Genomic DNA, 21,363 nt, shown 5'->3' on the forward strand with positions numbered 1-21,363 from the left:
AAGTGGGCAGAAGCCAAGCAGAGCACAGTGGTACCTGTAATCCCAGGGATTTGGGAGGCTGAGGCTGGATAAGTCTAAGTTCAAGGCCAACCTGGGCAACTTAGTGAGACTCTATCTCAAAATTAAAAAAAAAAAAGAAATGTGTGTGTGTGGGGGGGCGGGGGTGCACCTGGAGATGTGGCTTAGTGGTAAAGTACCCCTAGGTTCAATTCCCAGTACCTCCCAGCCCCAAAGTATGAAGAACCTAAAACCTTTCCTTATGCCTTTGTCCTCAACATGGGAGAGAATTAGGAGAAGCATTAATGTGTGGAGTGCAAATTCTCAGTTTTCCAAATTCTTAATTTATGTAACCCAGAGTAAAATGAGTCTCCCATCTTCCACTTTCTTTCTTTCCCCTCTTCCTCCTCCCTCAAGGATGAGATAAGGAGGTTAAAGTAAACACCTTGGGTCTCCTTTCCTTGCTTCCTCAGCATCCTACCACAGGGGCTGTGCCAGATGCTTTTATCTCCGTTGGGTCTCAGAATTCTCAGAGCGACTTGCGAAATCCATCAATATTTACATTTTACAAACAAGAAAACAAATAGCTGACAGATCGGGTTGGAAATATGAAGAACCAGGCTTCTAACACCCTTTTATCTGACTCAAAATTTCATGTGTTCCTCTACTCCTTGATCTTCCAGGGTGCTCTGCCAGAGGGTGGTTTCAGGACAGATGGAGAGTTGTGCTGATGGACCTTGACTGGTCCAGTACTGGACAGCAGCATTTGGGTTTCTCCTAACAGTTTGAGGGATGGAGCTGCAATGTCAGGTCTTGGTTCCCCACCCTTGAATGCTGGCAGAACACCTGCTGATGTTTTGTAAGAACTGTAGCCAGGGCTTCTCCCCATCCCACAAGCTGTTCACACTCTGGTTTGTTTAGAGATTTCCCTTCTGAGTGAGTCAAAGGAAAATGCCTCCCACTTTTGAGCATCTTAATATTTCTAATTTCCTTTATGTTCTTGTAGGATGCATCACAAGTTTCCCCTCAATTCTCCAAGCAGGCCTTTGTCTTTGTTCATATCTTTCTGGAAACTAAGCTCGCTTTCACATCCTGAGGGATGTTCCCTCTGAAGTCACCAAAGACCTCTTTTGGTCTTCAGCTGAATGGCTTCCCTCCTCTCCTTTCCCTAGGTTGGTGCAATAGTCTGCTCTTGCATGTCTCAAACAGAAGCTTTGAGGACATGAGCATTCCTGAAATTTTTCATTTTATACTTCATGCCCTCAGATTTTATTGTTTGATTGGCTTCTTTCCCTTTAGGAATCAATTTTATAACAAAAAGTTTTGTAACTCAGGCCTCTGTTTTCTCATCTCATTGTGAATGTTGAATGGGTTGGGAGCTCTTAACCCGGTGGTCCATGGACAAGTTGGGCGTTCCCAGGTGGACTCAGGTGGGAGCCCCTGGGAACTTTCCACAGAACTGTGTGTGCCAGCCTCCTCCCCACTACACTGGCCTGGAATCCTCAGAGGTTCTAAGATGCAGAAAAAATTACAAATCACTGAGACAGATGATCTTCAAAGATTTTTTTTTTCCAACTCAGAATTCCTATGAGGCTTGCTTATGAACTGCAGAAACTCTCAAAAACCAAGGCTAGCTATTTGTCAGCAATGGTGCTTCTGTTGTGGGGAACCTTGGTAAATATTTGATATGCTTGTAATGGAGACTTCCAAGATGATCTTCCCCTTTGCTTTCTTGACTGATGGTTCTAAACCCTGTTGGCCAAAATTATTGGCCAACAAAATCCAAGAACTTGGTTGATGATTCTGAACTCCTGGGTATTGTATATGTGTTGTTTAATTTTTTTGTTTGTTTGTTTTGTTTTTATCCAATTAACTAAGTTGCTTTACCTATAATTTCAACCACACAGGAGGCTGAAGACAGGAGGATAGTAAGCCTCAGCAATTTAGCAAGTCCCTCAAAAACTTACTGAGACTCTGTTTCTCAAAAAATAAATTAATTAATTAAAAGGGCTGGGGATGTAACTCAGTGGTAAAGTACCCCTAGGTTCAATCCCCAATACCAAACAAAACCACAGTACTCTCTCTTCCTGAGAGTCTGCAGGTTTATAATAAACCCCTAACTTGGAATTTTGTATGTGTTCTTTTCTCATTTCAATTGAAATTCATATAGAATTTTCACTAAGTCACAAAATAGCAAAGCCAAAAGGAACTTCAGTTCTCTCAGCTGAATCTTTTGTTTATGAACAAGGAAATTGCCAGGAAGAGAAATGACTCATTCAAAGACACTCAGCAGGCTAATAGCAGAGCTGGAGTGACCCTGATGTTCAATCCAGTGCTCTTCCCAACCCATCTTAGAGACCCTTGCACTTCATTTACCAGCTTCTGCTGTCCTGAAAACATGAGCAGCCAGCCCAGTGTGAAACAGTAAGGAGTGAAGTCAAACCATCTTACTGGAGGAGTTTATGAATCTGCAGCGTTGGGGTGAGCAGCACAGCAGTAACTGTGTGGCAAAGGTCCCCAGGACCACAAGGAAGATGGCTTGAGCATGCACTGTGGGGAGGCGCTGCTGGTGAACATCAGAGGTGCCAGTGCCCTCAAAGCTCTGGTCCCAGGCTCTCTCCCAGATGGCCCCTGTACTTCCCTACACCAGGAACACACACTCTCCACGCACAACTTTTCATTCCTATGTCTGGGCCTTTGCTCGGGCATTTGCCTTGATGACACCCTTGTGCTGTACCTATGGGGAAACTGCCTACTCTCTAGGATCAGATCAAATGTTCTTTTTCTCATGAAGTCTTTCCAGACAACCCTCTTGCCCCTCCTGCTGCTTAAAATCTCTCCCCATCTTGATTTTTCAGAGTGTACTGTCTGGGACTCTCTTTCTTGTTCACATTATGATTATTTGTGCACAGATTTTACTCTTTGAGGCCACATCATAAACTCTTTTAGTTGTGGTCCGCCAAGTTTTGTTTTTTCTTTCAATCAACGGATATTTTTACTGAGCACCTTCTAGATATCAGGAGCCACAGTCCCTGACTTTTGGGCTTTAATACTGTATAGGGACACAAACAAACAAAGGGGTAAGTATAAGAGTTGAAGAGTGCTCACATAGGTCAGTGCAGGGGCTGGGTCAGTGCAGGGGCTGGGGCAGTACAAAGTCAGAGCCCTGGGACCAGTCGCGCAGGTGTTGAGGGAGGTCATCAGGAACAGCTTCCAGGAAGAAATCACATCTAAATGAAACATGAAGGATAGGTGGGAAGGATCTAGGCAAACAGGCTGGAGGCTTAGAAAGATGAGGCTTGTCATCTCAATGGCCAGATTACATGGGGCCTTCTGAGGCCAGGAAGGAGGAGGAACTTCTCTGAGAGCAATGAGAAAGCCCTGATGATGTTCATCCCTCTCAATCTCTGGAAGCACTTAGCACAGTGCCTGGAACACACTAGAAGCTTAAAATAAAGAGCAAATATGATGATATTTCAGACTATCTTTTCCTTTAAGTCTCTCAGGCAAAATTTTCTTGATTTATTAGTCAGATACTCAACCTAGGTCCCCAATATTTAGAATAGAACGGAACTTGTGGTTTAGCAAGGTGAATAGTGGCCAGCAATTTTCTTGACTCACAACCTGGTCTGGATGCATTTATCCAAACAAGTGACACAGCCTGAGGTCACATCATCCTCATGGGAACAGTTGTCAGGTAAACCTTTTCCATCTTTAGCTTGTCTGCCACACAAAGACAGCCCAAGGGGCAGGAGTCCCTTGTGAAGGACCCCATTTCCAGGGTTGCCACAGGACAGAAGGTGAGACAGAAGGTGAGAGAGAGCTGCTGAGAGAGGTGTGTGTGGGCAGCTGCTCTTCCCACAGAGTGCAAGCCCAGGGCCTACACTCAGGCACACCCACAGAGAGGGGCTGGGCCAGAACAGGAGAAAGGTGAGAGAAAGTGGTACTCTTGGGGTCTGAAGGACCATCAGGGAAAGAAAACCAATTTTCAATAAGCCTGGCTCTCCATCAGCATAATCTCCAATCCTATCCATTAGGAAGCAGGAAGTGAATACCCCGAACCTCACCGGAGCTCCGGCACTGTGCGCACTTCCTGTACACACTGCATCCTGGAATTGGGCCGTCATGATGACTCAGTACTGATGACAGGAGCGTCCAGGCACCTTAGATTAACATGCATGTTGCTCCTGTGTCTAAGACATTTATTTCTCTTCAAATGGCCACCTCACCACCCCTCAACGAGGCACACATTTTTCTTTTTTGTACACACATTCCGGGACACCTGTTCAGGGATCAGGACAAACCTCTGCCTGGTACTGTTTTTATCCCACATTCCCTCGCTGGGGGATGGGGAAACCATATGTGGCAAAGGCAGTGGGTACCTTTAGCACCTGCCAGGCATCCAAGTTACATTCACCACTTCATACTACCACGGAGGGACTATTTCCATTCCTGCTTTTAACATGGGAAAAGTGTAGCTTTGGTGAATGGCAGGTAAGTAAGTGGCTTGATAGCAAGAGGCTAAGCTGATTCTTATAAACTATCCCACCATGTGCTTTCCCTCAGTGATTCCTACTCCCCCACACCCAGGCCTGTGGGCACACATGCATCAGGCCAGGTCTGGCCTAGTGTATCTCAGGTATCTGTGCTCCTGCTACTGTCCTGTTAACCTGGCTGTGCCCACGAGTCTCACTGAACACAGGCTCCTCAAGAGCAGGGATTAATGACACCTGGACCCTTCCTAGAAGCTGGCACCAGCAGGCCTTGAATTAATGCTCTCCACAAAACTTCAAAGGGAAACTGCGATGCAGGTCTGAGGGTTGAGCAGTTTACTGTGGGCATCGCATACAACAGATATCTATATAAGTGATTACATCTTCAGGAAGCCATCCAGTTCTAAAGAGGTTCTAGAACGTTCTCAGTTCTAGAAGCAGTTATAGATCCTCCAAGATGGTAACTCTACAGCTTCCCTTGACAAAGTGACAGCCATGTTCCCAGGCTTTGTGCTTAGCACTCACATGCATTATTTCAAGGAATCTTCTCAACCACTCTATGAGGTAGGTGTTACCTTCCTTTTACAAAGGAGGAAACTGAGTCTCCGAGAGGGTAAGTGATTCCTATCTTTACATGGTAACAGGGAGCTGGTACTCAAACATGGTTACTTTGGAGAAGTTACCCAAGGTCTTTGACTTCCTGGGTAGGAAATGACATAGCCAAAATTAGAATTGTAATCAGTCTGGTTGCCAAGTTCATTTCCCATCAAGAAATTGTCAGCCCTCAAAACATCCTAAGGCCACTTTGGTGTCTAAACTCTGAAATCCTTGTGGTTGACTCAGAGAGATAATGAGAAAGTTACTAAAGAACCTTGTATGTCCCCTCAGGGACCCCAAGCCCAGCAAGGGGGCCCTGCATGATCCTCCCCAGAACCAAAATGCCTTTGTTCTTGTGAACAAGGCCGTGTGCTCCCACACAGACACAAGACAGGACGGAGACCTGACAAAACCGAGCACTAGCAGCGCACCATGGGTTATGGAAACAAAGTGCAGCTCACAAAAACCAAACCGCAACATACCACACCGAAGCCTGGTGTTCTCAGCTGTTAGTCAGAGCAAACCAAGGACAAGCTCCAAAGAACGAATGAGACCTGAGGAAGGCCCTCCTTCTTACAGGCTTTCATACCAGGCCAGTGGGTGCCCTGTGCGAGGGTACTTCTGAATCACCTCAAGAGGCCAGAGTACCACCTGACCTTTCCCTCCAACAGTGCCCAGCCCTGACACCATGACTGGTGTCACCTGTATTCCCTTGGCCATCTCTTTGCTCCTAAGGCAAGCAAATGGGTCTCACGGACATCTACGTGGCCTTAGTCGATGGGCCAAGGGTGTGATGTGCAGCCCACCCTGCCAAGCAAGATGCCAAGGGCACCCCCATCATGCTGCAGGCCTACCTGGCTCATACCACTCTGAGCAGCTTTCCTCTCAGCCTCGCCACCTCTACGCAGCTCTGTCTGCCCAGCCTCCCTTCCTGGAAAAGGGCTACCCAGAGGCTTGCTGGGCCGGCTCTCCTCAGGGGTGTTGAGATCTGAGAGTCTCTGTTCAGTACTCAGGTACCTGACCACATCTGAAGGTTTCAAGCAGCTCTTCTTAGAGATCTTGGGTCCACCAGGGCATCTCTCACCTGCCTGGCTCTCTGCTCTCCTTTCATATTGTCCGTTCTCTTCTCTCCAGGGCTGCCTCTTGCTCTGGCTGCTAAAGGCACCGCTAAGCTCCGAGATGACCCTATCAGAGCCCCCAAGCAGTGGCTGGGAGAAGCTATCTTGGCGGATGCCTGATGGTGACATGTAGATACCACCATCTCCATTGATGTGAAGGGGGGCCTGGGCACTGGCGACCAGTGAGTAGGCTTTGTTGGGAGGAGGCAGGGCCAGAGGGGGACCCACTGAGTGTGGAGTGGAGCGATCCAGCCAACTTGACTGGGGGAGGCTGAGAGGCAGGGAGGGACGGGCCCTCACCGACAAGGCGAGGTGGTCTGTGTCATAGATAGAAGCCTCCGGCAGAGGAGGCAAGGGTGGAGTCAGGGCCAGAGACCGCCTGCTCGGGACCCCTACAGTCAGAGAGATCCACTCGGAGGTGATGGCGTGCATCTCGGGGGATAGGGCCCGGCGGGGGTGGGGCAGAGATGAGGGGGCTGGCATGATGAGCTTGCTGTGACTGGGATACTTGAAAAGAAAAGGAGAGAGAAGAAAACAAAAGAAAGAAGCAAAAGGTACAAATGTCAGCATAAAGAGAATGGAGGAAAATAATCACTAGGTACATAAAGAGGAATGAGATGGAGAGGATGAGCAGGACACTCTGGTGCCCCAAAAGGAAATCACCTGGTGAGATTTGAGAGAAACTGGGGTGCAGGATGTGAGTGTGCAGAGCTGTGTGTAGGTGGGGTGGAAGGGAGAGGCAAGTGGCAGAGACGGGAGAGGTTCCCATCAGACAGTTTCGGGTGGCACCAGCCTGCTCTGCAGAACTGGATTAAAACACATACACTGGAAGCTACCCCATCCCAGCCGCCCCGTCATCTGCAACCAGAGCTCTGACCCAGAACTGTGGGAAAAGGTGGCCCACCCCTGTCCTGGCTCTTCCTTGGGTTTTTCTTCTCCCTAGGGGGCTCAGCAGAGTCTTTCTGAAAGGAGCATGGGTAGTGGGGTCATTTTGTTTTATGGTCACTTTTGACTACAGCCAAGTGAAAAACCCGGCTGAGTTCTCCACATTCTCACAGAGCAGAACACTCTGCTTCAGTCTCACACTGTCCCATAGGAGATGGCAGGATGCGCATCTCACTGTGCAGGAAGCCCATCTGATGCCTTGTACCGTAAGCCCTCAGCTGGGGCCAGTGACAAGTAAGTGACAGAGGAGGAAATGTTTGGAGGACTAGAGGAAAAAGAGGCACCATTGTAGCATCAGCCAGGTCCCCCAGTCCTCCGGCCATCATCCCTACAACTTACACAGGTATGGTCAGTTTGTTCCACAGGACGTCACTCCCATATGCCTCTCTTGAACTCAAAGTTATGACTTTTTTTTTCTTGCTTTGGAAAGAGGACATGGGTTTGGAATACCTCATATTGTTAAACAAGTATGTTCATAATTAATGTTCAGAACAGCAAACATCTTACTGTGCCCATCTTACTTCCTCCCAGGCCGGTGTAGACCAACAACCTGGTGCCAGTGAATTCTTGCATTACTGCAGATCTGGTTTACATGTCTGAGGATGAGACAAACTTTGCCTCTCTCAAACTTTGTCTTCTGCAAGCCAATCTTGACTGACAGGAAAACAGAGAACCACCCTAGGCCACGGGATTAATGACCTACCAGGTATGGTTCCCATACCACCAGCTTCAACCAGGATAGACCAACTGATAAAGTCTCTCATTTTCCCTACTCACCTTATCCCCACAGAATTATCTTTAGCCCTTCTTTTTCCCCTGAGATAATATTTCTCCTACCAAGTGCTGGGGAAATGGCACTTATATGCACAAAACCGAACTCCATTCTGCAGTCTACATTGTCACAGACAGTTCGCAATCACAGTGCCTGAGAGCCCTCCTGCAGGGGCCATGTGCCATTGGCACTGTAGAGCACAGAAACACGTGTTGAGAAGGAAGCCCAGTGACGAGAAGAGTAGATACCTGTGGGCTCGCAGTGGCACTGCGACTTGGGGAGGAGGAGTAAGGCAGGTCGATGTAATCCACGGGGTTTTTCACCAGCGGCCGTTTGATCACATCCACGTAGGTAATGGGAAAGATGCCTTGTCGGGATGTCCCTGGAATCCTCCCTTCATACCAGTTCTCATCCACTTGTCGAAGCAGTGTGATCCTCTCACCCTACAAGACACAGAAAGATGAGGGTCCTAGCCACGCCTCACCACATCTGAGGCCCCTGCCTGTACTGTCCTGCATCATTTATACGTCCGTTGCTCAGGAGAAATGGCCCCTGTTGGACCTGATGGAGTTAACGTCACTGGCTAGGGATGCCAACAGCAGTGGAGCTACTTGATTGCTAGGAAGTTAAACTAGATCTTCAAGTCTTTACCAAAGTAAAAGGAGATCAGATTTATGCCCCCAAGCTGGAAGGCAAACATGGTGTTTTTGACTCATTTGAAGCAAAATGAACAGGAACTTGATTTTTCTCTCCCTTTTTATAAATTTATTTTCCATGTATTATTGCAGAAAAATTATCACACAAATAAATACCAAGAAGAAAACAATCATCACCCATTATACCAGAAGTTGGGGAGTAATTGTTATTAATATTTTGTTTTATATGATTCACCAGATTTAACTCTATGCATGTGAAGTAGACTTGTCCATATTTTTTCCCATGAAAATCGAATTTTCACTGTATTTCCCTTTTTCTATTTGCGTTTTTTATACTTAACTATACACAGTGAACTTCCTTGTTTCTAAAGAAACATAATTCTATATTTTTAATAGTGTTGCACACCCTGATGGATCAATTCAGGGTCTTCTTTTGTATACATAAGACAGTTTAATTACTGACACCCTACTATGGGCAAATAAGTTGCTTCTAGAGTTTTTCCTGTATAAGTTTTTAACTGTATAAGACAGTTCATCTGTTTATGAGCCATCTGCACAGTTCCCTATATCCCCAAGAAAATTTGTAACTTTAATAACTTTAGCAATCAGAATTTTGAAATGTAGGAGTATTTCAATTTCTGGGAAAGAGAGTTCTTTGCACAGAATAATTATGTTCATAATAAGCATGTTGAGCTCCTTGAAGGCAACTAATGGCATCTCCTATTTACTGAGCCCTGACCAGATGCTACATGTCTCACTGGTGGTTTCACAAATGTTGTTTCATTTAAGCCCCTTACAACCACTCCCAGAGAGGGCTGTTTATCTTCTTCTTTTTTCTTTGTTCCACAAGGCAACAAACTGCACAGCTGATAACCTGTGAATTTTGGCTTCAAAGCTTTTCAAACCCTTCTGGTACCAGTGGACTTCTTTTCCCCACTAGGCCTGTTTACATATCATAAATCTCATCACCAACATAGTGTTCAACACAGCATTAGGCGCCAACTAGATGTTAAACAGTTTATTAAAAAAAAGTCTAGGGGCTGGGGATGTGGCTCAAGTGGTGGCGCGCTCGCCTGGCATGCGTGCAGCCCGGGTTCGATTCTCAGCACCACGTACAAAGAAAGATGTTGTGTCCGCCGATAACTAAAAAATAAATATTAAAAAATTCTCTCTCTCTCTCTCTCTCTCTCTCTCTCTCTCTCACTCTCTCTTTAAAAAAAAAAAGTCTAAAGTTCTAGAAATACTGTTAGTGAACTCAATGTGGTTAAATCCTGACAAGAGTATATTTTAAAAATACCTCATCTCAGAAAATTCTCTGTCTTTAGTGCCATTTTTGATCAGCATGCATCTCTTTAGGGTACAGACTGGCACACCACAGCAATGTCACAATGTCACATTCCAATGTCACATTCCTGTCTTAGATGGAAACATGTAAGACAGTCTCAACACGTGGGCCGGGATGGATGGCTTACCTTTCTGAAGGACATTTCTACTTGTGTATCACCATTGAAGTTAAACTTGGCAATAGCTTCTCCATATTCCAGAACCTGCACAGGCGTCAACTTTTTGGGCTGAGCCTTCTCAGCAGGAGGAAGAAGCTGAGAAAGGAAAAGAGGCAAAAGAGAAAGGGGCAGGGGGAGAAGGAAGAAGGGAAGCAAGAGTAGGAGGAGGGGACAAAACACAGGGACACTGTAAGCAAATGGTGATTCTCATGACTGGGCTTTTCTTTAGGAAGACAAGAGAGGGGCTGTTGTACCTCAATGTAGGTGCGTGGGAAGATTCCCACCCGTCCGTGGTGTTCACCTTCGTACCAGTTCTGGTCAATCTGCTTATAAATGTAAACAATGTCTCCCTTCTGCAGAGGAAGCTCCCTGCCAACAGAGGTTAGGTCATTTTAGCAGAGTTTCAAACGTGCGAGATTAAGACACTTCAGTTTGTTAGCAAAAAGAGACTTCAAGAAGAGCCAAAGGGGACACATTACAGAAGAGGGGGCTCCATATTTGGAAGTGAGAAATGCCCTATTCAGGAAATTATGTCACACTGGGCGTTTTTCCAGTCTTGTGGGGGATGCGTGTTAACATTCAAACTGACTCGCACTTGAAAGTGCTGGGGGGGGGGGGGCTTATTAGTTTGCTGTGGTTTTCTTCATGCATTTCTTTGTGAGCGCTGTCTAAAAGTTTAGAATACTGACAGCACCACATTGCAATGCAGCCGGAAGTCTTAACTGATGTTTATTCCATTATTCCAAAAGTGTCTCCTCCTGAATCTCCTTGCCACCTCCACTGCCCTCTCCTCCTAGCAAGGCATGCCCATGTGGCTTTAAGTCATCCTCAATTCATTTATCACATACTGATACCCTTCTATCATTTCATTTATTTAGTCGTCTAGCCACCCACTCGTTTCACCATCCATCTCTCTATCATACCGTAGAAACGCTCTGAAGTTAGGTAGATCTGGGTTTAAATCCCTGTCTATGATTTACCAGCTTTGGGACTCTAGAAGATCTACTTAATCTTCCTGAGTCACAGTTCCTTTATCTGATGATAACGGCTCACTCAGAGTTGAAGAATGCAGACACAAACTGCAAATGAAACACCATGCACAGCGCCTGCTCTAAAGCTAACATCCATTAAATGTTCATTCCCTGTCTTTTCAACATGAGAAAAGAGATCTTGGAAAGAAAAGTGGATTTACTGCAAGCACTCTTGATGCAATTTTCCACTTTTCCATATCCATCCCTTTGCTTGACTCTATGATAATGATAGTCACATCCAACCAGGGCTTCTTTTTAAATACAATGAGACAAAAAGTAAAATTCTGAACAAAATGAAAACTTAAGAGGATAACAAAAATTGTAATGTGATATTCTTTGAAATGATAAAAAAATTAAGATCTTTTTTCATGTGCATCAAACCAACAGGAAGAAAGGTCTCTGTAACATGGAAGGGGTGTGACTGTTTTGCAGTGTGCCCAGAAGTCCCACAGTAAGTGAGAGCTAAACAACAGGCACATTGGGAAAACTTTACATAAAGTCGGCTCTGTGCTGAATAAAAGCACAAGGCAGCCTCTGTGGGTCTTGCAGTGGAGAGAGAGGATCCTGACCCTGAAGAGGCATGTGAAGGGAGTTTGGTGCATTTGCTTCTGTGAGGAGTAAGGCCTCTGGCTACATTTTTGCCCCAGCCCTCCTTAGGGTATCCTGAATTCCCACTCCTTTTAATCCCAAGTGCGGGCACCAAGATGCGACAAGATCCTTAGCATATCAGCCCTGCTGGAGGTGTGCAAGCTCTGAAATCTGCTACCCTGAGTGTCTTGCAGCTATGAAGGCAGTGTAAGGGCTGAAATGGCCCCACTTTTAAGCAAAGGAGGAGGTCAGCTCGTATGAGATGTGGCCAAGGTGAGATCTGTAGCTGTGGCCAGAGAAGATACACCACAGCATCCGGGGGCTGCCATTCTTCCTGAACTACGGATCACTCCTGCAGTTCTCAAAGAACCAGGTGGCCAGGTCTGGTGGTAAGAAGGTTTGGGAAACAGTAACATGATACCAGTCTGGAATGTCATTGCGTACATGAGCACAACACAGGTGCTGAGAAATCCAGAGGGGAAAGAAATCTGGTTAATTTTGCTGATCCAGTGTTCCCTCAGCACACCTTTTTGAATAAGACATTATAGAGAAAAATAAAACCAAGGGATTGGAGAGCTTAAAAAATAAGACTTTCCATGGACTTGGCTCATCCTTTTTTTTTTTTTCCCCCTAAGTCCTATCGACATTTTTTGGAGGTGGCATGTGATAAAAACACTGAGTCAGGAAAAGGGAGCCAGCTTTCCAGCATTGGCAATGTTTTAAATGGTGGCAATTTCCATGGATCTCAGCCTTCTCACCTCTCTCACCTCTTCTATTTCATAGGTTGCTCAAAGACAAAAAATGTTTTAAATTATGCTATATGCATTTATGAATATTTCATAATGAATTCCACTTTTATATAAAATCATAATGGAAAGTGTATTCATATTGTGTGTGTGTGTGTGTGTGTGTGTGTGTGTGTGTTGGGTACAGTGTGAATATTAACTTCTGCTATACTGTGCAAAATGTTTTACAAGTATTATTGTGACATCTTTTTATCCTCATCTTACAGAGGAGGAAACTAAGGGTGGCAGGGATGGATAAATGTATAGTCAAAGAGAGGTAAATGGCATAGTCAGGATTTGAACTCAGGACTTCCTGACCCCAAAACCCATTATCTTTGTAATACATTACACAGCCATGTTTCAGCAGATGGGCTAAAGAACTAAAAAATACACCAGGCTCGTGCTTAGGCACTAGAGACTGTGGCCTGGTCATTGGTTTTGCGTTGGAGGATATCAGAACCACGGCTGAGCAGCCTCCACACAGAGTTTACTATCGTCCACAGAAGAGACTCTCCCTCTCATCACCAGGGAGAGGCCTCCCATCGGCAGGGCAGGGGTTGCTTCTGGAAATGATATTTTTGGCTGCCAATGAAAAGTCATGGCCTGTTTCAATCTATAATCAAATATAAAGCTGAAAGTTTCCTTTTGGAACCCAGTCTTTGGTAGCATTTCCCAAATGGTTTTCCATGGAAAACAGAAAAGTTTCCTGTTCTCCTATATTTAGAAAGCACTAGACTAAATAAGTTTAATTAAGTTTCTTCCTTGAAAGATTTCTAGTTATTAATATGCTAATAGAAAAATCATCTTCTCAGGTGGGGAGAGGTCTAAATCCAGCACACAGTGGGGCCTTCACTCATTTCTGTAACAGGACCTTCTTTTGAGAAACATCTTACGGGGCCAGTACTCTGAGAAGCACACTCAGATGTGTCTCCTATGGGTCCCCATAGGCCTTTATTTTGGGGGGATGTTATTGTAAAACTACTAAAGTTTGACTCCTAGAGGCTAGTTCTGGTTCCTTCCATAGTAGGACTGGGGTCAGCTCAAGCTACCACTTCATCAAACAAAGAGAGCTCCTATAGAAGAGGAGGCCAGGTAGCACAGTGCAGAGCCCAGCTCTGGTGCCAGGTCACCTGGGTTGTAATCCTGACTCTATCACTTACCTTCACCTTACAGGACTTCGGCTTCCTCATTCATTCAGTGGGGATAATAGTACCCATCCACAGGGTTTAGTCCCCATTCATATGGGTGAATGAGTTAACATACGCAGTGTATTTTAAGCAGAGCCTGGCATGTAAATTACTATTTAAAAAAATAATTGTTAATCATTTCTCCAACTCTATTCTATAAGTGAACTTCTGTGTTTCCAAGAGGCAGCTAAGAAGACAAATAAATAGAATCAGTGGCACTTACTTTAGTGTCTGCGCTTTAAAGTCAAATTTGGCTCTGGCAGGTCTCATCTAAACATAAGAAACAATAGCAAGTTAAAATAATTATTCACGTGCAATAAAAAGGATGCATTTTCATATGTTTCTAGAAAGCAAAGCAGAAAATTTTTGCCTAACCAGTTCATTCTGGTATAGAAATGTGAGCCAAATTCCCGTGTCTGACCTTGGCAGAACACTAGATGAACACTGAGTCCACTGTATCCTGCATGAGAATGCCCCTAAAGAGGGTCAGATTTAGGGAAGAGATGGTTTGAAAAGCCTCCAAAGCTTAAGTACTGGACCCCAAAACATGCTGATTGTGGCTATGGGGGGAAAATATTGTCAGCGAGAAATCCCAAGACATTCCTTTTTTGCATTTTTACTCCAGGGAATATTTCTATTTGCCTAACTTAAATTATGATCTGCAAGGGGATGAAGCTCTGATTCACTTCTTATGGCATCTTCAACTCTGTATTTCTCATGGTCTGTGAGATCATCCAGAAACCAGCCAGAGCAAGCCCTGAGCTCATCCCTCCCTCTGCAGACTTCCGCTTCTGCTGGGGTAGCGCTCTCCTCCCAGAGGACCATGCCTGGAAGTGAGCCCCAGCCCCTTCTCCACTTTCTCATCAAGTTTGTCAGTAAGTCACGCCTGCCCGCCCTTGGTCCACAAGCCCCTTGCTCAGATCTGACCTCTGCTTCCCACTGGCACAAAGCTTCCTTTGACTTCACCTTCCCTTCCCTCTAATCTACTGTCACCCAGGAGCACAAATAGCATTCCTCGAATTCTTCCCCATGACTTTCTTGCTTTGATGTTGGCTTTGGCTCTCAAACTGTCCCTCAGATCACATCTCAATTCTTGACTTGGGTTGAGACCTTTGGGTCACTCCTCCCCACTCTCACCTAACTGCTTTTATCTCTATTACACGCTTCCTGTTTCCGTCTGGCAAATCTATCTGCAACATCTCTACTAAGCCCCTGTATCTGCCTGTAATTTCTTCAGCTCCAATTCTAGCAAGAATTTCATCTTTATTATCATTCTTATTTGTATATCTTTCTTCCTCATCTTTAAAAGTAGTTATTTCTTTTTTTTTTTTTTTTAAAGATGATGGGGAATAGAAATCATGTATGTGAACAAGCTATTTCTGGCTTCCAGTGCAATTCTGTGTTCCAGCCTTGAGCAGCTCTAACCTCTCTAAACTTGCCAACTGGCATGTCCTACTGATCTAGGGGAGCAATGTGATGAAAGTGAAAGTGCATGTCCTCTTCAATATTAGAAGGTGTGAAAAGAGCAAAAGGAAAAAAAGAAATACGGAACAGGAGGTGGGAAAAGAAATAGTATGTATGTATGTATGTATGTATGTATGTATGTATGTATGTATGTATGCATTTATGCAGCACTAGGGATTGAACACAGGGGTGCTCTAACGCTCCACTATATTCTTGGCTCTTTTTATATTTTTTATTTTGAGACGGGGTCTGGCAAAGTTGCCGATGCTTGTCTGGAACTTGTAATCCTCCAACTTCTGCCCCTCAAGTAGCTGGGATTATAGATGTGTGCCTTCATGCCTTGTCAAGAAAATGGCATTTAAAAGCGTCATCAAGCTTAGTTTTTTGTTGTTTTGTTTTGTTTTAGGTGGGGGGCCAGTGGTACCAAAGATTGAACTCAGAGCCACATCCCAGCCCTATTTTGTATATTATTTAGAGACAGGTCTCACTGAGTTGCTTAGAGCCTTGCTTTTGCTGAGGCTGGCTTTGAACTCTCAATTCCCCTGCCTCAGCCTCTGTAGCCGCTGGAATTATAGGCATATGCTAACACATCTGGCTTTAGTTTGGGATTTTAATACTTCACTGATATGCCCATAATTTTATGTACCTTGAGGCAGGGCCTTGCAGAGATCTTCTTAAGGGTGATGAATTCTCCACAGGAATGTTTAATTCTGAATTTTCATGTTGATGTTTCTATCTATCTATACACATTCATTATTATAGGCCAACTGAATAACCACCCCATAATCAAGTTAATGCTACACAATTTTAATGCCTATGTTTGTGCCTATAGCCTATGTTGGTGCCTATAGGTAACCAAACAGTATAATTTAACATCTGTGCATCAATAAGAAAAGAATGGATGTGGGATTAATGATAAATGACAAGGTCATAAGAAAACCCAATGACCAAATCTGTAAGGATAAAAATTTCAGTGATTCCAGAAGAAAAAGGTGGGGGAAGGGGAGGTCCCCGTGTCACCCAGTTGTAGAGCTGTGAAAATATTAAAAACAAAAATTATACCAAAGCAGCATGTAATCATGTTTGAATGGTAAATAAGTTTTGTCAAAATGATATCACGGAAAAATAAAATTAATAAAGTTGTACAGGTGTGTGATCCATAATTTAATCTATAAATTGGATTAGGTTAATAATGAGGGCTGGTGACATTTTTTTTTTCATTAAAGGGAATTCATATGTTATTTAAGGTTGAGAAACACTGATGCCACTGAACTCCTAAGAAGTGTATGGGAGTCACTATGGCTACACAAAGCAGCAGCTTCCTCTTTACTCTCCTATAGCTCCGGAGACCACACCCATCTTAATCTCTCTGGTTCTCACAGCATTGTGTAACTTACTACAAGGAAAGATAACTGTGTATGAGGGAGGCTCTTTCACACCCAGCTCCCCAGGAACACAGACTAAGTCCTGTTCTGCCTCCAGCGGGTTCTTACACAGAATTACTCCCACCCAAGATCTACTGAGTAAGAACAAAGTGCATCCACAAAAAACACGCCACGCCTGGGACTTGTTGGGTTCTACTTTCTCCTGTCTATCAGTCACCTTCCAAGGAGGTGATTCTCAAAATGTGGCTCCTAAATGGACGTCATCAATATTTCCTAAGAACTTGCAAATTCTCGGACCCCACCCGAGAATCAGAAACTCTGCAGATGAGGCCCAGGAATCCTGTATTTTATCAAGTTTCCAGGGGGTTCAGATGCATAAATTTGAGAACTATTGCTCTGGTAGGTAGGTGGGGCCCCTGAGGGAGAATGCCTGCCTCTGTCCATAATCATCTACCTGAGCTGTACTTCATTTACATGTGTCACAGGGGTATCTTTGCATGTTCCCATTTGCATCCTCATCCACAGGCAGGAAGGCCTGCACATGAGGGTCAACCCGTCACCAGAGCCTTCAGAACAGGGCTGTTCCAAGGGGGATCCAGAAGACTCAGGGCTAAGGGACTTCCCTTCCCAGGCAATTGAGTAACATTTTCTTCTTCTCCACACTTTAAAGTCTCCTTCCCCTCCCCAACTTTCCTTCTTTAAATCTGATTGCCAGATGCCTTCAATTTCTTTAAAAAAAAAAAAAAAGACATCTGTCACTCAAAAGACAGAAAAGATAAAAGCATTAATATTAATCTACTATACTGATAGATTATAAAACTACATATTGCGGATCCCATTCCCCCACCCTCCACCCCAAGTCCCAGACACAAATGCTTTCCCCAAACAAGACTATCTTCAGCAGGACTACTTAAGGGTTAAGTGGCACAACATAATCTCTTACGCAAGAGGCAGCATTTGGCCAGCACAAGAATTCCAACATACTGACCTTGGTGCAGGAGGCCAAGACCCAGATAAAGTCACTTCAAAGTTTTGTTCTTTGTTCCTATGATAATATTAAGTTTTTGTAATCTTAGAAATGTCAAAATTAAGAGAACAAATAAAACGTCTCTCAGAGAGCTCTCTGACTCTCCATGGGTTTATCCTAACTGCAAAAATCTTCACATTTTAAAAGTCTTCAGTGAGGTGCCACAGCGCCACTGAACAGGCCTTACAATTAATACATCTGCACACAAGCTGCAGTATTGTTCTCTGAGATTTTCATAGTAATGTTACTAAATTGGGGGGGGGGCTTTTGTAAATGGCACAGTATTGCTAACTTTTGTGATATAAGTTGCATTAACCATCTCTTTAAAGAAGACACTTGCAATTGTTCACACCATAGCTACCAACGTACGTGGCCTCAGGTACACGGTCTCCAAGCAATATACACAGGCAACACAGAATCATGATACAATGCAGCATGGAGAGGACTGGACTTATGAAGGCAGCCGAGGCTCTAAGCATGCATTAGGGGTGTGCGTCAGCGGATCCCGGTCCCACAGCCAGGCATGCTTGAGCATACAGAGCACAGAACGTAATGGGGCTCATGTCCATTCACCAGCCACAAGAGCCAAAGCAAGGCTAAGGGAAGCCAGGATGACAGATGCTGTTTGGAGAACTAAATTGACCTACATAGGGCAATGCTGAAGGGAGGCAAATATTGCTTTGGGTCAAGCAGCAGTTTGAGGCAACCAAAACAGACCTCTGACCCAGATTTCCTTTTTGCAGTATCGTCTATATTGAGGAGGTCCCCAAAGCGCTCATTAGTGATAAACTGATGGTGCGTCGGGATGACGCCCGTGTGGCGTCGAGCTGCAATATCGGCCTCTTCTTGCTCGCGCTTAAGTCGTCTCTGGTCCGCTAAAAGTTTCTGCCATGAAATTGCATAAAATAGGCAGTGAATCATCTGGTCCAGGGCATTAGAAAACTGCCAACGAAAGCAACTAAGGAAGAAGGTGTTGCATGAACCATGAGGAGACTTTAAGGGTCAGATGGCTACAACTACTATGTTCCCATAGTAACCACCCTTCACATTCAGCAGGAAGGAGAGCGCACTGCCTAGGAGAAACCTGGGGAGAGCTGGGATCCAGGGAGGATGGATTCCATAAGATCACACTCTCAGCCAAGTCTCCTGCCTTCTGGCAGCAAAGGCCAGGTGACCCAGGGGGCACATCCAGGGCACTGCAAGGATGCTGGGCAGCCATCAGGAAAAGTCAGGCCCACCATCCTTTGGAGTTAGATGTTCATGGGTGCACTCCAGGATCCAGTTTATTTCTATTTTTAAAGACCTTTTAAAATAATCAAACAATGTTGTTTTTTTACCATCTCACTTGGGCACATCCCACAGTAGTTCCCAAGGCAGAACCAGGGCTGGCTGATGACTCCTGTGCACGTTAGGCCTATTAAATCTGCCATAGGATTTCACTACCTTGTAACCAGGTTATTCTGCTGCTTCCTCTTTTGGTTACTCCTATATGTTCTCCACAGAGTGGCACTGCCCACTTCATAAAATATGGCACCCCTTCTAAGCCAGCCCACTCCTCTCTGGGCACAATTTTTAGGAGCCCTTAGAATATGTATTAAAGGCTATGTGATTGACAGCCCCAGTTTTTTTTTTTTTTTTAAGAAAAGTCTAACTCTTTCTTTTTTGTAGTTGTAGATGGACAGCATGCCTTTATTTTTATGTGATGCTGAGACTTGAACCCAGTGCCTCACACATGCTAGGCAGGAGCTCTGCCACTGAGCTACAGCCCCAGTCCCCCAGTTACATTTCTTATAGAACTATTTCTTCATTAGATTAAAATAAAGCTGAGTTTAAGAGAATGATGTAGACTGTAAATATCAAAAATAAGCTAAGAATAATGGTACCTGGGGTTAAAAGAAACAATTTTTTTTCTATACTAGGAAAATAGTCATCTCTTTCTATTTTTTGTTTGTTTTTCAGTCCTGGAGATTGAACCCAGAAATGTTCCACCACTGAGAACGTCCCTAGCTCTTTTTAATTTTTTTATTTAAGAAACAGTATCATAGCCAGGCGTAGTCACACATGCCTGTAATCCCAGCAGCTTGGGAGGCTGAGGCAGGAGAATTGAGAGTTCAAAGCCAGCCTCAGCCACGGAGAGGTGCTAAATAACTCAGTGAGACCCTATCTCTAAATAAAATACAAAATAGGGATGGGGATGTAGATCTATGGTCGAGTGCCCCTGAGTTCAATCCCCAGTACGCTCCCCCCCCCCCAAAAAAAAAAAAGAAGAAGAAGAAGAAGAAAGGGTATATCAATCACAAAGTTGCCCAAGCTGGCCTCAAACTGGAAATCTTCCTATCTCAGCCTCCCTAGTTGCTGGGATTACATGAGTGCACTCCAGGACCCAGTTTATTTCTATTTTTAAAGACCTTTTAAAATAATCAAGCAATGTTGCTTTTTACCAAATGCCCTCATTGTCTATTGAAATGGCCCAACAGAAAAGACTTTTAATTGTGTCTCCTAAAGCACAACAATCTTACATTTCTAGGATTAATGTCCCTTGTAGGAAAGCATTAATTAGATTGGATAATTCTCAGCATGCTCAATAAAACATTAGTTTTCTTCCAGCAGGCGATTAAATACCTCATATGATATCTAGCTCCAAAGGATGGTGGGCCTGACTTTTCTACCAGGTCTACAAATAACAACTCATCAAACAGCTGTGGCATTTCCAGTATTCAGTAAATGGCTATAAAGATTAAATGAGAAAAGAAAGTGCTTTGCAAAGCACAGTACCATGAAACGAGCACTGGCCCAGGAAACTGGAGCCTTGATTCCTAGTTCTGCCTCTGGTATAAGGTAACTTGCCAGGTGGCCCTGGGTAAGCCACACCTTGCTGTGGTCCTCTCCTGAACAAAACAAGGGAGTTGGCTACGTGACCATACTGACGATTCCGGGATGGATATTTTCTGCACTGCCATTATCATCAATGTTAATACTAAAGCATTTGCATGAAGTGGTGTAGACTGACACCCCCACAGCTGTGAGGTGTCAGTTGTTCCTGCAGTGGGCATAGATTCGTGCTTGAGGCTGTCACACACCCTTGTCAAAACCTCTAGTACTGTGCCTCTGGTACTGTGGACAACGTTAAATAATATCAGAGGAAGCGAACATCAGATAGAGTGAAGCTCTCACTCAACCCAGAGCTTAAATGTGACCTCAGTAGATCTATCAGACCTGTGGTTTAACCACAGAAGCCAAAAAAACATGGGTAAAGACACAAACCATTCCAGGGTCTGTGGGTCAGCATCATTCAGGAAGCAAGCTGCTCACATTCTGTAAGCAACTTATAGTGTAATAACTGTTAAATCAAGTAAGTAAAATATACCCCCCATGTGTAGCAGGAACAAATTCTACCACAAAACCTCCCGCATTGTATACTAGAGTCCCATTACTAGAATGGAATGTCATCTTTCCTCATCGTAGGTCCAGACCTATGCTTATCTTGTATCTCAGGGGCAGGAAATACTTAACAAAGAGCCATAGAAATCAATCTGTTGTGCATCCTGATGAACACTCATCGTTAGTGAGTTTTGCATTTCCTTATTATAAACAATTCTTTACATCAAATACTTCCCCTTGTCTCCTCCCAGGGGCTGGTACTGAATGCCTAGAGGATGGGGAGAGGAATGGTAGTTTCTTTTTGTCTTTAGTCTCACCATCTGGTAGCAATGATTATGATCATACCTTTCTCCTCAAAGGCAAACTTACCCTAAATCCTTAAGGAACTCCACCTAAACACTAGAGCTGCTCAAGACAGCAACAGAAAAAAGGGAA

At 44.4% G+C, this 21,363-nt stretch overlaps 1 protein-coding gene across 50 annotated transcripts in view; it reads right to left on the minus strand.

Annotated features, from left to right (window-relative positions):
* Sorbs1 (sorbin and SH3 domain containing 1) overlaps positions 1–21,363 on the minus strand; it is a 233,493-nt gene that overhangs the window by 14,774 nt on the left and 197,356 nt on the right. For 31 of the 50 annotated variants that reach the window (XM_076834737.1, XM_076834739.1, XM_076834735.1 and 28 more), the window contains 6 exons: positions 18,265–18,432; positions 13,895–13,941; positions 10,335–10,449; positions 10,051–10,176; positions 8,171–8,365; positions 5,942–6,712 (listed from right to left, as the gene is read on the minus strand). In XM_076834737.1, the coding sequence (XP_076690852.1) occupies positions 5,942–6,712; positions 8,171–8,365; positions 10,051–10,176; positions 10,335–10,449; positions 13,895–13,941; positions 18,265–18,432 (1,422 nt within the window). The remainder of the gene's footprint in view (positions 1–5,941; positions 6,713–8,170; positions 8,366–10,050; positions 10,177–10,334; positions 10,450–13,894; positions 13,942–18,264; positions 18,433–21,363) is intronic. The other 19 variants (XM_076834760.1, XM_076834754.1, XM_076834759.1 and 16 more) reach the window with 1 other exon arrangement.

The sequence above is a fragment of the Callospermophilus lateralis genome, chromosome 15 (assembly GCF_048772815.1).
Source record: "Callospermophilus lateralis isolate mCalLat2 chromosome 15, mCalLat2.hap1, whole genome shotgun sequence".
Classification (NCBI taxonomy): Eukaryota; Metazoa; Chordata; class Mammalia; order Rodentia; family Sciuridae; genus Callospermophilus; species Callospermophilus lateralis.